Source organism: Gymnodraco acuticeps, unplaced genomic scaffold, assembly GCF_902827175.1.
Source record: "Gymnodraco acuticeps unplaced genomic scaffold, fGymAcu1.1, whole genome shotgun sequence".
In the NCBI taxonomy this organism is placed as follows: domain Eukaryota; kingdom Metazoa; phylum Chordata; class Actinopteri; order Perciformes; family Bathydraconidae; genus Gymnodraco; species Gymnodraco acuticeps.
Genome location: NW_022990459.1, coordinates 4,467,443 through 4,482,522, shown reverse-complemented (window position 1 = coordinate 4,482,522; position 15,080 = coordinate 4,467,443). Strand labels below are relative to the sequence as shown.

Genomic DNA, 15,080 nt, shown 5'->3' with positions numbered 1-15,080 from the left:
GTATCATAGCACCTCCAAGGCGCTAAAAATAAAAATTCAAACATCGCAAAATAAACTGGTCAGACTACTGCTTGACCTTTCATCTAGAACCCACCTCACCTCTGCCCACTTTGACAACCTAGGATGGCTTAGAGTAGACGACAGAGTACAGCTACTTGCAATGGGCCTGGTCTACAAGATCCACTACACCTCTATGGTACCCATGTACATGTCAAAATTCTTCCCAAAGGTCAAGGAATACCATGATCATAACACCAGAGGGAGCTCCACAAATCATGTGAAACCCAGATTTGGCACAAAAAAGGGGAAATACACGTTTCGCAATTATGCCACATCAAGGTGGAACGCTCTTCCCACAACTGTAAAGGAAAGTAAAACTATACTTACCTTCAAAACCTCTCTTAAAGAGCACCTTCGGGGGAGAGCATTGCAAAACTGGCCCCGGTAATGGTACAAATCTCAACCTGTCGTTCAATGGACAGCTTCCCCTCCCCCCATCTATGTATATACTCGCATTTTAGACTCTGTTACTAACTGTATATCTGTAGACTTGGTATGTCTTAAATGTCCGGTTAGGATGTATTAGAACGAAATCTAAAATGAAAATTGTAAATAAGCCATCTGTATGTAAAAAACCACCTGTATGTAAATTGTAAATAAGCCATCTGTATGTCAAATATGTCTTATATGTCTTAAATGACATGATGAATTGGAAATGGGGGACCCTGATGTAAACAAGACGAAAGTATTTCTCTGGTCTGCATCCCCTTAACAATTGTATGTTTTGAGCTGTACTGTACTGTACCCAATATACAAGCTGTTAATAAACTTTTCAATCAATCAATCAATCAAACTTTGGGTGGCAGTACAGTATACGCCGTGAAGTTGTTTGCGGCCTGCCAGTAAACACAGAGCAGAAGAAGAACGTGATTTACTAGATAGTTCAGGGGAAATAAAAGTTCCTGGGGAAAAGTTCCGTGAACTATTCCTGGGAAAAGTACTTGGTGTGAAAGCGCCTTTGAAGACTCATTCCTGCACCACTATGCTGACTGTAACCATGAGGCATGATCGCGAAGTGGGGCATATAGTTTACAATAAAATACGTTTCCCTTGGTTTTGTTGGCAGTCAGTCCCAGCTACAAAAACGGAATGTATACATTGTTCATATTCAATTATGCATTCAGTCGTGAGTTAGGGAGTCAGGCTTTGTGGAAATGTGGTCCCAAGGGTTGTTATCTTTCCTACCTCGTTCTTTTTCTTCTTATTTTTCTTCTTAACTTTGTTCTCCTTTCTCTGTTTCTTCTGAAGGAGAATAGTTTCGTATCTTGGCCTGGGATGTTCCTGAGAAGAACAAGGAGGAAGATTCAAATAGGAGTTGTGCAGGAGGGATGTCTTAATGATTATCTGTTTTGCCACAACGAGGTTATGTTACTTCACAGTTACCATAAGTCACCATAAGAACTGTAAAAGCTGCTTTATATATGGTGTCCATGTTACTTTGTGTGTGTGTGTGTGTGTGTTTTATATACCTCGTCATCCTCGATGCCTGTCAGATCCCAACTGAAGCTCAAACTGATCTGTCGGCGCTTCCAGTGCTCCAAGAACAGCACCGCTGCACGCACACACACACACACACACACACACACACACACACACACACACACACACACACACACACACACACACACACACACACACATAAGTTTCATAATGTATTCTATAAATGTATTTCGGCACATGAACAGGTAAGGTTTGGAACTACATCCTCAAGTATGAGGGGCCGTACAGGCCGTAATTCATACTGGTCCTCTCACGCACATATTCTCATGTTACATACATATATTTTCACTCTTACACACATACATTCTCCTTTTACATACAGTGGGGCAAAAAAGTATTTAGTCAGCCAGAAATTGTGCAAGTTCTCCCACTTAAAAGATGAGAGAGGCCTGTAATTTTCATCCTAGGTATACCTCAACTATGAGAGACAGAGTGAGAAAGAAAATCCAGAAAATCACATTGTCTGATTTTTAAAGAATTTATTTGCAAATTATGGTGGGAAATAAGTATTTGGTCAATAACAAAAGTTCATCTCAATACTTTGTTATATACCCTTTGTTGGCAATGACAAAGGTCAAACGTTTTCTGTAAGTCTTCACAAGGTTTTCACACACTGTTGCTGGTATTTTGGCCCATTCCTCCATGCAGATCTCCTTTAGAGCAGTGATGTTTTGGGGCTGTCGCTGGGCAACACGGACTTTCAACTCCCTCCAAAGATTTTCTATGGGGTTGAGATCTGGAGACTGGCTAGGCCACTCCAGGACCTTGAAATGCTTCTTACGAAGCCACTCCTTCGTTGCCCGGGCGGTGTGTGTTTGGGATCATTGTCATGCTGAAAGACCCAGCCACTGTTTCATCTTCAATGCCCTTGCTGATGGAAGGAGGTTGTCACTCAAAATCTCACGATACATGGCCCCATTCATTCTTTCCTTTACACGGATCAGTCGTCCTGGTCCCTTTGCAGAAAAACAGCCCCAAAGCATGATGTTTCCACCCCCATGTTTCACAGTAGGTATGGTGTTCTTTGGATGCAACTCAGCATTCTTTCTCCTCCAAACACGTCTAGTTGAGTTTTTACCAAAAAGTTCCATTTTGGTTTCATCTGACCATATGACATTCTCCCAATCCTCTTCTGGATCATCTAAATGCTCTCTAGCAAACTTCAGACGGGCCTGGACATGTACTGGCTTAAGCAGGGGGACACGTCTGGCACTGCAGGATTTTAGTCCCTGGCGGCGTAGTGTTTTACTGATGGTAGCCTTTGTTACTTTGGTCCCAGCTCTCTGCAGGTCATTGACTAGGTCCCCCCGTGTGGTTCTGGGATTTTTGCTCACTGTTCTTGTGATACAATTTTGTTTCTGGTGTCCTTTGACAGCTCTTTGGTCTTGGTCATAGTGGACTTTGGAGTGTGACTGTTTGAGGTTGTGGACAGGTGTCTTTTATACTGATAACGAGTTCAAACAAGTGCCATTAATACAGTTAACGAGTGGAGGACAGAGGAGGCTCTTAAAGAAGAAGTTACAGGTCTGTGAGAGCCAGAAATCTTGTTTGTTTGTAGGTGACCAAATACATATTTTACCGAGGAATTTACCAATTAATTCATTAAAAATCCTACAATGTGATTTCCTGGATTCTTTCCCCCCATTCTGTCTCTCATAGTTGAAGTGTACCTAGGATGAAAATTACAGGCCTCTCTCGTCTTTTTAAGTGGGAGAACTTGCACAATTGGTGGCTGACTAAATACTTTTTTGCCCCACTGTACATACATTTTCATTCTCACATATTTATACATTTTTCACTCACATACATTTTGCTCTCATATTCATATGTTTTAACGCTCATATTTATACATTTTGCTCTCATGCACATACATTCAATGTTTAATGACCATTAGACCATTTAGTAAGGTAAAAAACTAAAAGCAAAAACGCCTCGCAGACGCTCTTCCGTTTACTTTTTTAATAAAGAAAAACAAATGGTCCGAAGATAGATATACGGATTCATGTCCCTCCATCATGTTGATTTGAATCCGAAGTTCTGAATCTGAACCCGCCCCGCTCAACCTTCTGAGCCAATCACACCGTTTCAACCATACCATTCTTCTCTTGCATACATATATTGTTTTCAGACATGCATACATTATTTATAATATGAAATGTAAACATTGAATGAATGTGCATGAGAGCAAAATGTATAAATATGAGCGTTAAAATATATGAATATGAAAGCAAAATATATGTGTGAGTGAAAAATGTATAAATATGTGAGTGACAATATATGAATGTGTGCATTGAAATATGATAATATGAGAGCAAAATGTATGAATGCGTGAGTGTAAATATATACGTGTGTGAGAGTGAAAATGTATGTATATATTATATATATATATATATATATATATATGTAGCATTTAAAAGAACAATAAACAGCAGGACTACAATTAGTTTTTGTTTACATTTTAGTTTGAATTCAAGTTATAAGATGAGAAAAGATCAAAGAGCAACTTCACATTGAGTCAACCTGTTCAAACACACACACACACACACACACACACACACACACACACACACACAGTCTCACCCCACAGAGACATGAAGATGGCGAAGAAGACCGTGGCGGGGTTGTCAAAGAGGTGTGAAGCCCTGGCGGTGCCGCAGGCGGTGCTGAGGTGCCAGAAGTCACAGGCTCCGTCGCACAGCGGACACATGGTGAAATTGAGACGCTCATCACACATCTCCAGACTGAGGAAAGGGGGGGTCAAGACTTAAGTCACAGAGCAGCTTCCTCTAACAACATTGGGATGCTTTAAACAAACAATTGAGCTGAACCTAAAAAAGTATCAAATTAACTGGGGTTGTGCATCAGGCATGGATTCAATCTAACAGGGTATGTTAAGTGTGTGATCTACTATCTACATTTTGTTTCATGCCACACACACACACCCACACACACAGTCATACACAGTGCCAGCCGTCCCTTCTGTGTTCCTCCCACACAAGCATCTCTAAAGCCAGAAGCTGCAGGTATCTGGGCAATCCCTGTCTGGTGTGTGTGTGTGTGTGTGTGTGTGTGTGTGTGTGTGTGTGTGTGTGTGTGTGTGTGTGTGTGTGTGTGTGTGTGTGTGTGTGTGTGTGTGTGTGTGTATATCTTTCTAATGATCTAATTGTATCTGACATAATTTTGTCTCACAGGCATTTATGGCATTTAAACAGATCAATGTTTGTACTGTAAGAATGCAAAAAAAAAGATAATTCTCAAATGGATTTTGTCTCATTTTTGCAAACTGAAACGTGGGATTTTAGTGCTCCTCCTCAGATGAAGCCGCAGTGCACTTTGCAGTACCTTGGTATATTAGTATCCACCGTCGCCACTCCATATCCGAACACAATGATTCCCACTATGGAGGCTGGGATCAGCAGCTGAGTGTAAACACCGAGCCATGCGAAGTACAGTCCGATCTTCTCCCCGAAGTACTTCCTGTGGGGTCAGAGGTCAGGGGTTAGGAGGAGAAAGTGAAACATTGAGGCTCCGATTGACATGCTATGTTAGAGCCTAAAATAGAATAAGAAGCATGCTGTTGTTTCAGTTATTCATTATTATTCATTCATTGATCGGCTTTGCTCAGTCGGACTGACCTCAGACCAAAATATAGCCTCGAAAAAATTCAATGTTTATGACATAATGTGAAACAATCACAGGTTAAAGTTTGGAAAGCTCAGATATCTTCTTCATCAGGACAGTGTATGCCTCAAAAGAGCCACCAAAATGTTGGAGTTCTGGTATGAGCAAGCCATGCTATGATAATAAATATGAATAAAACTATTAATATTCATACATTCATAAATTCATAAATACGGGTTATTAATAACTTGACCTGTAGTTAATAATGTGAATTAGCTCGTAGTTACACTAAAATGGCAGAAGAATGTTATATGAAAAACTAATTATTAGAAATGATTAGTTTCTATATATGACCCCAAGTGAAGGAGTTCAAGGGGGTCTTGTTCTCGAGTGAAGGAACAATGGAGCGTGAGATGGGCCGGAGAATCGGAGCAGCGGGAGCGGTACTGCAGTCGCTTTACCGCACCGTTGTGACGAAAAGGGAGCTGAGCCAGAAGGCAAAGCTCTCTGTCTACCGGGCCATTTTCGTTCCTAGCCTCACCTATGGTCATGAAGGATGGGTCATGACCGAAAGAACGAGATCGCGGATACAAGCGGCCGAGATGGGTTTTCTCCGCAGGGTGGCTGGTGTCTCCCTTAGGGATAAGGTGAGAAGTTCGGTAATCCGGGAGGGACTCGGAGTTGAGCCGCCTCTCCTTCGCGTCGAAAGGAGCCAGTTGAGGTGGTTCGTGCACCTAGTTAGGATGCCACCTGGGCGCCTCCCTAAGCTGGTGTTCCAGGCACGTCCAGCTGGGAAGAGACCAAGGGGTAGACCTAGGACCAGGTGGAGGGATTATATCTCTTCGCTGGCCTGGGAGCGCCTTGGGACCCCCCAGTCAGAGCTGGTTGATGTGGCCAGGGAAAAGAAAGTTTGGGGCTCTCTGCTGGAACTGCTACCCCCACGACCCGACCACGGATAAGCGGGAGAAGATGGATGGATGGATGGATGGATATAACATTACTATTAATTATACTAATTACTATTACTTAATTTACATCAAATCACCTCTTGAGGATCCAACTCTTGTAACACAATGATCTCGTTCTGGACCATGAATTTGGATCTCTGATTAACAAAGGTCAGTCAGTGAACTTCAATTACCAGAATGCAATGCGATGTGTGTAAATTAGATTAAGCCTGAATACAGATGAGTTACTGATGTGATTTGTGGTCACTTTACCTGACCAGGTCAATGGGCTGGTACTTGTAAAAGGCGGAGTATTTGGCCCACTCGTCGTGAAGAACCTGACAACAGACAGGACACCGTCAGTGTGTGTGTGTGTGTGTGTGTGTGTGTGTGTGTGTGTGTGTGTGTGTGTGTGTGTGTGTGTGTGTGTGTGTGTGTGTGTGTGTGTGTGTGTGTGTGTGTTTGTAGCAGAGAGTCCTTAGAGGCAGAGCAGATTTAATCTGATGTGGTAAACCTCAGTAGACGAAGTCAAAGATATGATTGGGAGGAAGATTTGTGTCTGCCCAGAGAACTCACCATTGTTTTTGTGAATTGTTGACAATTCTCCTGATTCAAATGCAATCACATTTTGGACCGAGCTACAACCGTATTTAGTTGTGCCACCCTGTGTTTGATAATGAATAATGGTCCTTCAATCTACAGTAACATTATGCCAAAGCTAAGAGAAACAAGGAGGAAGAAAAGAAAGAAAAAGTCTGGCGCTTGATGCTCAAAGAAAATCACCGTTATGTGTACGTTTCTGGTTTTTGGTTGCTAACCACTAAACAGTGTTGGCTCTTTCCTTAGGAATTCAAGTCAGTCAATCTATACTTCTGGGAAATGTTTGCTAAACTTAAAGTCCAATCTGTGACAATATTAAACAGATGGGAAGGAGGAACAACCTCAGAAAAAAGGAGAACAATATAAAGAATAGACTAATGTTTAGAAAGGGGAGTTTTTCAGAAAAGGAAAGGTTATGTATAAAAGACTTTTGGAGGACAGTGATTTTTCCTATTATACTCAATGACATACTCTAAGCAAGGTCACTTTCTGAAGAACTGGAGCATTGCAGTAGCTTTTCACATACAAATGGAGAGGAGGAGGAGGAGGAGGAGGAGGAGGAGGAGGAGGAGGAGGAGGAGGAGGAGGAGGAGGAGGAGGAGGAGGAGGAGAAGGAGAATAAATACAGGAGAGTAGGTGAAGAGAGAGAAAGGAGAAAGTGGGTCTACCTGTCTGTCGCTCCTCTCCTCAGGCTGTCCGATGACCTTATAGTCACCCTGAAAAGAGAGGAGAGGGTGAGTGCACACAGGCATGCAAACTCAAGGACACTCTGTGCTCGACACATACTGGTATACTATCAGTATAATCAGACACATTAATATCACTCATGTATCTTGATCCAATAACACATTTCTTACATTTTCTTTAAGAGGAAAATCAAACAGCAGATAAAGGACGTCATGATAACCGATACTTCTGTACCAAGGTGAAAAAATCATAAAAATGTAATGGTACCATCAGGGCTCGAGAGTAATGGTAAATAGTGTGCAAACTGTAATGAAGTGTGTATGTAGCAGAGTCCTGCATCGGGTCGGGTACCCGCGGGTACCCAACGGGTGACCCGCAAAAAAGGTGATTCGCGGGTGGTATTTTTTCAAACACTTTTTTCCGGGTTCGGTTCTGGGTAAAACAAAGATGATGCGGGTCGGGTCGCGGGTATTGCATAATAAATATATTAAAATAATAGTAATTTAGTTTAATGTTTAAATCTTCAGACCTCTCCCCCGCGGGACCGCACATAATCATAACCTCTGCAGCGCATCAATCTGCTGCTGTGCGCGCCACAATCGAAATGGCTGAGGTGAAGCTCTCTAGCGGAGAATACAGCATTTTCAATAACACTTCCTCAAGAGCGAAATCCAACGTCTAGGAGGCTTCTGGTGTCATCCTAGATGGAGGAAAGAACCAACATCCCACGCTTTTTGAGACAAATATGCAACTGCGTGTGTTAATAATTGCACGTTTTCACTGCTCATAGGCTATGCGGGTTCGGGTCGGGTTGCGGATCTTGTGCCGACGGGTCGGGTCGGGTTGCGGAACTAATTGGCAATATGTGCGGGTAGCGGGGCGGGTTCGGTATTGCACGTCGCGGGTGCGGGGCGGGAGCGGGTCTTGAAAATCAGACCCGTGCAGGACTCTGGTATGTAGTATATGGGTCCGTCACTTTTACTTTCCATTTTAATATGCTTATGTCGTTTTTGTTCTCCAGTGTACTTGGAGATATCCATTTTCCATATTTATTTGAGTTTTTTGGCAAAAGCAAACCAACGCAACAAAGCTTTGACTCTTTGAACTTCAGTTTCCATTCTCTGCATATTGAATCCTGTAGTGCAGTGTTTCTCAAACGTTTTCATACCAAGGACCACTTAACCAGTAAAAAAACACTCGCGGACCACCTAACTCCACAAATGTCCAAAATCACATCGTTTTTCTAGAACAGATTACAAATTGCCTGAAAATGGTACAAACAAGTGGCAAACATGTTTGATGAAGGTGAAACTTAAGCTCGCTCCATTGCGGAGATATTCCCGCGAGAGTGCGGAAAACTTAAATGTATTTATTTATTTCAAATGTGAAATGTTACCAATATACTCACGGACCACTAGGGGGCGCTCACGGACCACCAGTGGTCCGCGGACCACACTTTGAGAAGCACTGCTAGTGAAATCAAGTGAAACCAGAGGACGTCTGCTGGGAGTTTAAAACTTACATCATGAAGAGGGAAGGCAGCGTCATACACGCCTTTAGCTATCAGTGTGCTGATGCCTGAAAGAGAGACACAAAGAGACAGGGATAGAGCAGAATTAAGCAGATACCCTGGCACTGACAATACACTTCAGAGGAGATCGATTCTTAAACCAAACCTTAAATCCAGCCCCTGAGAATTCCTACAATCTGAATCCCTGCAAAGCCAAGGTGAGCCCAGAAAAGAGTCCCCTATATCAGACGGTGACTAACTGCCCCCTCTCATATACTGTGAGCAGCAACTATTTAAATTAAAACGAGCTTATGAATAGGAAGAATGTCCTTCTACTGTCAGAGATACAAAGCCATGTCAAACTCTAACTAAGTACAGGCTCAGTGACCTCAAACTGGAAGACAACAATACAAATACAGAATATGTGCCCACTGTTTCGACAACGCTGCACTTCCTCCTAAATTGTGAACCATTCAATGAAATAAGGTACAAATTTAACTCGGTAATCCCAGGTTTTAAAGAACTTCAAGAGGCCCTATTATGTTATCTTTGGGGATTCCCTTTGTAATACTGAGACTTCTATTGGCAAGCACTTCCACACATTGTATGTGATTTTCTAAGTGGCGGGACATCTCTAAGCGCTTGACCAGAGCCGACCAGCTAACCAATCAGAGCAGACTGGGCTCTGGTTTCAGACACAGGGTGAAAAGAGGTGCTGCAGCACAGGCAGTATAAGAAAAATAAAGAGCTTTTTGAACATTAAAGCATGGAGACATGTCACAGTAGAGACACAACAAACAAATAAGAACCTGAAAATGAGCATAATATGGCCCCTTTAATGATCTCTCATAATTAAGAATACAGCTGAAAGAAGGAGACTACGCATATCTTGCAGCACTAGTCTATAAGTATCAACAAGCTACAACCTCCGAAATACACACACACACATTAGGCCACACCCTTCAGATTTTCAATTAGGCAGAATGGGATTAGTTCACGTAGCTCCTGCTTTGAGTCTTTGGAGTGTTCTCGAGGGAATCCTGACCTGTGAATGTCACACTGTCACACATCAGATGACCTGACACAGGCAACCTAATTAATCAATTAATTATTGGTGCCTCAAAGGAGACCGGGAACCTTGTAGTGATTAGCTGTGCTATTAATGAAATGAAACGACACACACACACACATACCATGTATACATCACTTCAGGGGACATTACATTGACTTACATGCATTTCCTGGGGACTTATCCTAACCTTAACCATAACCAACACATGCCTAACCCTAACCCTAACCCTTAACCTTACCCTAACCCTAACCAAGTCTTCACCCTAAAATTAATGATTCCCCTCATGGGGACCTCCAATGTGTCCCCATAAGGGAGGCGAGTCCCCACACGTGACTGTGTAAACAGATGTAGGTCCCCACAAGTATAGTAATAATAGGCCACACACACACATATACACACACACACAGAAAGTATTTTTGTCGTCCAATAGGTCGATCCCTCAGGTTCACCAACCTGTATGAATGTTCGTGTATAAAATAGAAAAGGCATGAATAGAAAAGCTCATTAATGTGCCCACACGTGTTTCATATAAAAAATCAAAATGAAAAGGCTGAACATAAAAAAATGTGGTTCCACACATGCTCACTCAACCAGCTAGACACTACCACAACTCCTGCTTTAATCTCTGCATGACCCAGGAAGTATGACCCACTTGTGTAGTAAATGGAGAAGGAGACACGAGTGTGTGTTACAAAATGAATACACCAATCATGAAGAGGAAAGTCTCTCCAGCTTCCCTACAGCTCCCCCAGTAGCCTCTGGCTGAGACCTTCTGCTGTGATAGAAAGCCAAGCAGACATATGGTGGACACTGAAAATCAAAAGGGTGTCAGATCTTTTCTATATGGAGGCTCTCATACTGTACATGCACGCAGATGTTATACTGTAAGCATGTGATCAAAATATACAAATATAAACAGTTGAATGTCTTGGAGCTCATTTCGAAAATGTAGTAGTGACAGTCACTAAAAAGCTCTCTGGTTGCTCGTCATGTAGCAGTAACGCTCTCTGGTTATTCGTCATCCAGCAGTAACGCTCATTGTAAACTCATCTACCCGAGTTTTCAAATGGTGCTAGCCGATTCCAATTATCCAATCATCGCACTCCTTGTTTGGGTCTCCAGCTGTGCTCGACTTCACCTCCTCACTGAACTCCCAGCAGGCATATCAATATCACCTCCCAGAGTTTCAGCACAACCTTGACCTGCTACTGACAGTTTGTTTCACCCTGGACAAGTATTAGACTGCATCTGCTTTTACTTTTTTGAGGGCCAATACCAACACTTTTGACTTGACCACTTTGACTTGTATCGAGGATGGTGTAAAAGTATGAACCTGTGATTGGCCTCACAACATTTTACTAGATGGGCTTATAAAGCATTTCATTAAGTCAAAGCAGGTTTAGACTCCAGTATTGTGATATATAACCTCTTCGGGTGACCTCTGCTATTTAAGAAAGTGACTTCCAAAAAACAAACGAGGTCATTAAACTTCAAAAAGGGATTTAAGATGATGTTGCCCTAATTCCTGCTTCTTGCTAACCGAGTTGGACAGAATCATCAATTGATCTGTGCACCATTTTACCCCCGAATATCGTTCATGTAATCACTGACAGTCACACAGACACACATGTTGGTCCTCACCTATGGTTTGACAGGTCCGTACACACACCGTCCGTCGCAGGATCTCATACACCTGAAACAGAATCAAGAACATCAGGCTTGAGATAAAAGCTAATCGTCCGAAAACTTAAACAGAAAGGAGAATCGGATTCAAATTTGAATCAACACTTACTATTCGGCCCCGTGTGGCATTGTCAAAGAAAGTGTCTTTAGATGTGATGTTGTACCTAAAAGAGACAACGATTACTAATGTGAGCACTTTCTGTGTGTTCATCTTTGTATTTATATAGTGTATCACATGCAAACATATCAGGAAGACTCTTTAATTAAACAGTGGAGTGTAGTAACTGGTTCTTATTTTCTCAAATCAAACTGCTTGCCATTACACAAAGGCTTTAGGGTTAAACTGCAGGGTGAATTTTGGAATGGAATACAATTTAGTTTGTATTACTTAGTACATGTACAGTATGTTAACTAACAATGCAATGAATTAAACTTCTATGTTTTTAAGATAGTTAATAAGATAGCCACTTCTATTAAAAAGTGACGCAGTGTTGCTTTATATTTGTGTGATTTCTGCTTATCTTTGAAAAACCTGAGTTCTGCGGTTTCAAACAACAAAGGATGTTTTGCAGGAGTGTGTGTGAGTGTGAGTGTGAGTGTGAGTGTGAGTTTGTTACTCACAGGTGGAGTTTGTCCCTGGAGAAGCAGTGTGTGAGGAACTTGGTGCATTCATGGTCCTGATGTGGGACTTTGGGCTGGAAAGGCTGGTTCATTTTCCTCCACACTGTGCTCATAGTGGACCCGAAACCACTTTCCTCTTTAAGGTCATAACTCTGATGAAACACACGACACATAGTTAGTCTAGTTATTACAAATGCTGGTCATTAATGCCCATGGTCTCTTGCTGCTCTGATGAAAAAGTATCTATTTAACATTAAATGGCCTTGCAGAGGCATCAGTCTCTGTGTTTCTGTAATATCACTATAGAAAAAACAATCAAACATCAACAGATTGTGGCTGGTCCCAGAAACATAATATTTGGGACTTACTGCTAAGAAAATGTAAGCTGGTAATGAGCTCTCACCGTCTTTGTGGGGACTTTAATCCTGAGAAACTCGGCCTCTCGACACAGTACGGGCCAGGGGGCATGGACACGAGTGAAGCTGTGGCCCTGGGTCTTCAACTGAAAAACAAGAAAAGGATCTGAAACCTTGAGGAACGTAAAATAACATCTCTACCCCGTCACATGGTCGGATTCATGTGGGTTAAAGTTAATGCTAAAGTGTAACAAAAAGCATTTTTTTTTATACAGCAGACGTTCATGGTTTGGGATATATTACCAGACCATCTGGCAGGGCTGCTTTGCAATGCAGTATAAAGTTGACAGGCCTCAATATGAGCTGGACTTGCCCCTCAGCTGCTGTTGCCTCAAGACCTCCAAACAGGCTTATTGAGCTGCAACTTCATTTATTTGTTCAGACCATATTCCAAAATCCAAGTTATAAGTGTTTCCCCTGGTGAGTGAGTGGCTAAGCGTGTATTTTTTAAATTATTTTTCCAAATAATACCTGCAAAATTGTTGATTGCCTTTGTTTCAGATATATTTTTAGCAATAAAAGTCTATTGTTTGTGTCTTTGATTATGAAGTAGTAAAATCAATAAATGCTGTTTAATTTAAAAGTAACTCATTTATTTACATCACTTGTTACTTGTTAGACGCTAAAAAAAGTCCTGAGAGTCGAACACAGAGAATTTCTCACAGTCATGCACAGATTGAGAAAACAAGGAGAGGTGAAAAAGTAAAGTAAGTGCACATAAATTAAGTAAAGTAAAGCGGTAGGGGAACATTGAAATTAGACTTTCTGAAGCAGGCACAGACAATCTTTGCCATACGCTGGTTCCATTGAAACACTTTGGCCAGCAGCATAACACGACTGGTATATATACAATATAGATGTAGCTACTGGTCCCAAAGCAAAGCCTGGAGCGGTTCTCTTCACTGCTTTGTTATCGCAGCCTGTTTCTGACACATTTGAAAAACTGTTATGTTCCTGTGATCACTTCCACCAAACATATATCATTTTCTGTATTTCAAATACAATCCTGACTCATCTAGCTTTTTTCGCTAATGAATCATTCACAATGCACACTCTGTAATTATTATTTGACACTAACATGCATTAGCAAAATGAATAATAATGATCAGAACCAAACACCATCAGAAGATATGTGACTGACTCTGAGGAGCATTGAATTAACAAACCCATATCTAAAAAACTAAAATGTTAATGTAAAGGAATTCAAGGGAATTAAAGTGCTGATCCAAAAGCGATACAGCAGCCGTTATGGATATGCTTGCGGTGTGGGTGAGAGTGTAAGGGGAAATGAAAAGGGAGACAGCAGGGGACGATAGCCAGGTAACTTTACCCTCCACAGACCCCCATCAGCTTCTGCCAGAGGGGGGGTGAAAAGAGAAAGGTGGCATGGTAAACAATGGGAACCTGAAACCACTCTCTTTCTCCTCTCTCGACTCCTACTCTCCTGAGATCTTTCACTCCCCCTCCTCACATATATTGCTGCACCTTCTGCTCCCCGCCCACACCGACTCACTGACTGATTGACTGACTGGCTGGCTGACTCACTGACTGTCACTCTTACTCCTCTTATATTTCATTATCTGTCCTTCACTCACATCCACACTGTCCTTTGTCCTGCTGAGGGACACAGTGGAGCCACCTCACCTGAAATGTTATTAAGTTTCCCGAGGAAAAAGCTTACCGGTGTTACACGATGTTAGCGGTTAAACCAGACTGACGTTACACAATGCTACACAATGTAATCAGTGGTATTACATAGTTATACTTGTATAACTTGGGTTACACAAAGTTACCGGTGTTACATGATGTGACCGGGGTTACAAAATGTAACTGGTGTTACACAATGTTACCAGGGTTACACCGTGTAACCGGTGTTACATGATGTGACCAGGGTTACAAAATGTAACTGGTGTTACACAATGTTACCAGGGTTACACCGTGTAACCGGTGTTACATGATGTGACCGGGGTTACAAAATGTAACTGGTGTTACACAATGTTACCAGGGTTACACCGTGTAACCGGTGTTACATAATGTTACCGGGGTTACACAGTGTTACCGGGGATACAGAATATTACCAGTATTACAGGATGTTACGGGGGTTACGGGATGTTACCAGGGTTACAGATTGTGACCTGTGTTATATTACGTTACAGGTGTTACCCGATGTTAGTGTTGTTACTTTGTTACATGATGTTAGTTGTGCAACATGCCTGTTTGGGCAGGCGTTTGGGTAACTTGTGTGCTTTTATTCTATTTATTCTATGTTTTTCTTGTGTTTTTCTTGTGTTTTTCACAATGTATTGTGTTTTTAGCACTTCTTCAATCGTATGATGTTTTAATGCTTTGTCAAGCACTTTGTG

General features: G+C 41.9%; 1 protein-coding gene across 6 annotated transcripts in view; it reads right to left on the bottom strand.

The window, feature by feature from the left end:
* Positions 1-15,080, bottom strand: part of ano2b (anoctamin 2b) — a 60,620-nt gene that overhangs the window by 30,113 nt on the left and 15,427 nt on the right. For all 6 annotated transcript variants that reach the window (XM_034226007.1, XM_034226009.1, XM_034226004.1 and 3 more), the window contains 11 exons: positions 12,705-12,803; positions 12,302-12,453; positions 11,790-11,844; positions 11,639-11,690; positions 8,938-8,993; positions 7,397-7,444; positions 6,402-6,466; positions 4,903-5,037; positions 4,141-4,301; positions 1,530-1,612; positions 1,246-1,341 (listed from right to left, as the gene is read on the bottom strand). In XM_034226007.1, coding sequence (XP_034081898.1) covers positions 1,246-1,341; positions 1,530-1,612; positions 4,141-4,301; positions 4,903-5,037; positions 6,402-6,466; positions 7,397-7,444; positions 8,938-8,993; positions 11,639-11,690; positions 11,790-11,844; positions 12,302-12,453; positions 12,705-12,803 — 1,002 coding nt within the window. The remainder of the gene's footprint in view (positions 1-1,245; positions 1,342-1,529; positions 1,613-4,140; positions 4,302-4,902; positions 5,038-6,401; positions 6,467-7,396; positions 7,445-8,937; positions 8,994-11,638; positions 11,691-11,789; positions 11,845-12,301; positions 12,454-12,704; positions 12,804-15,080) is intronic.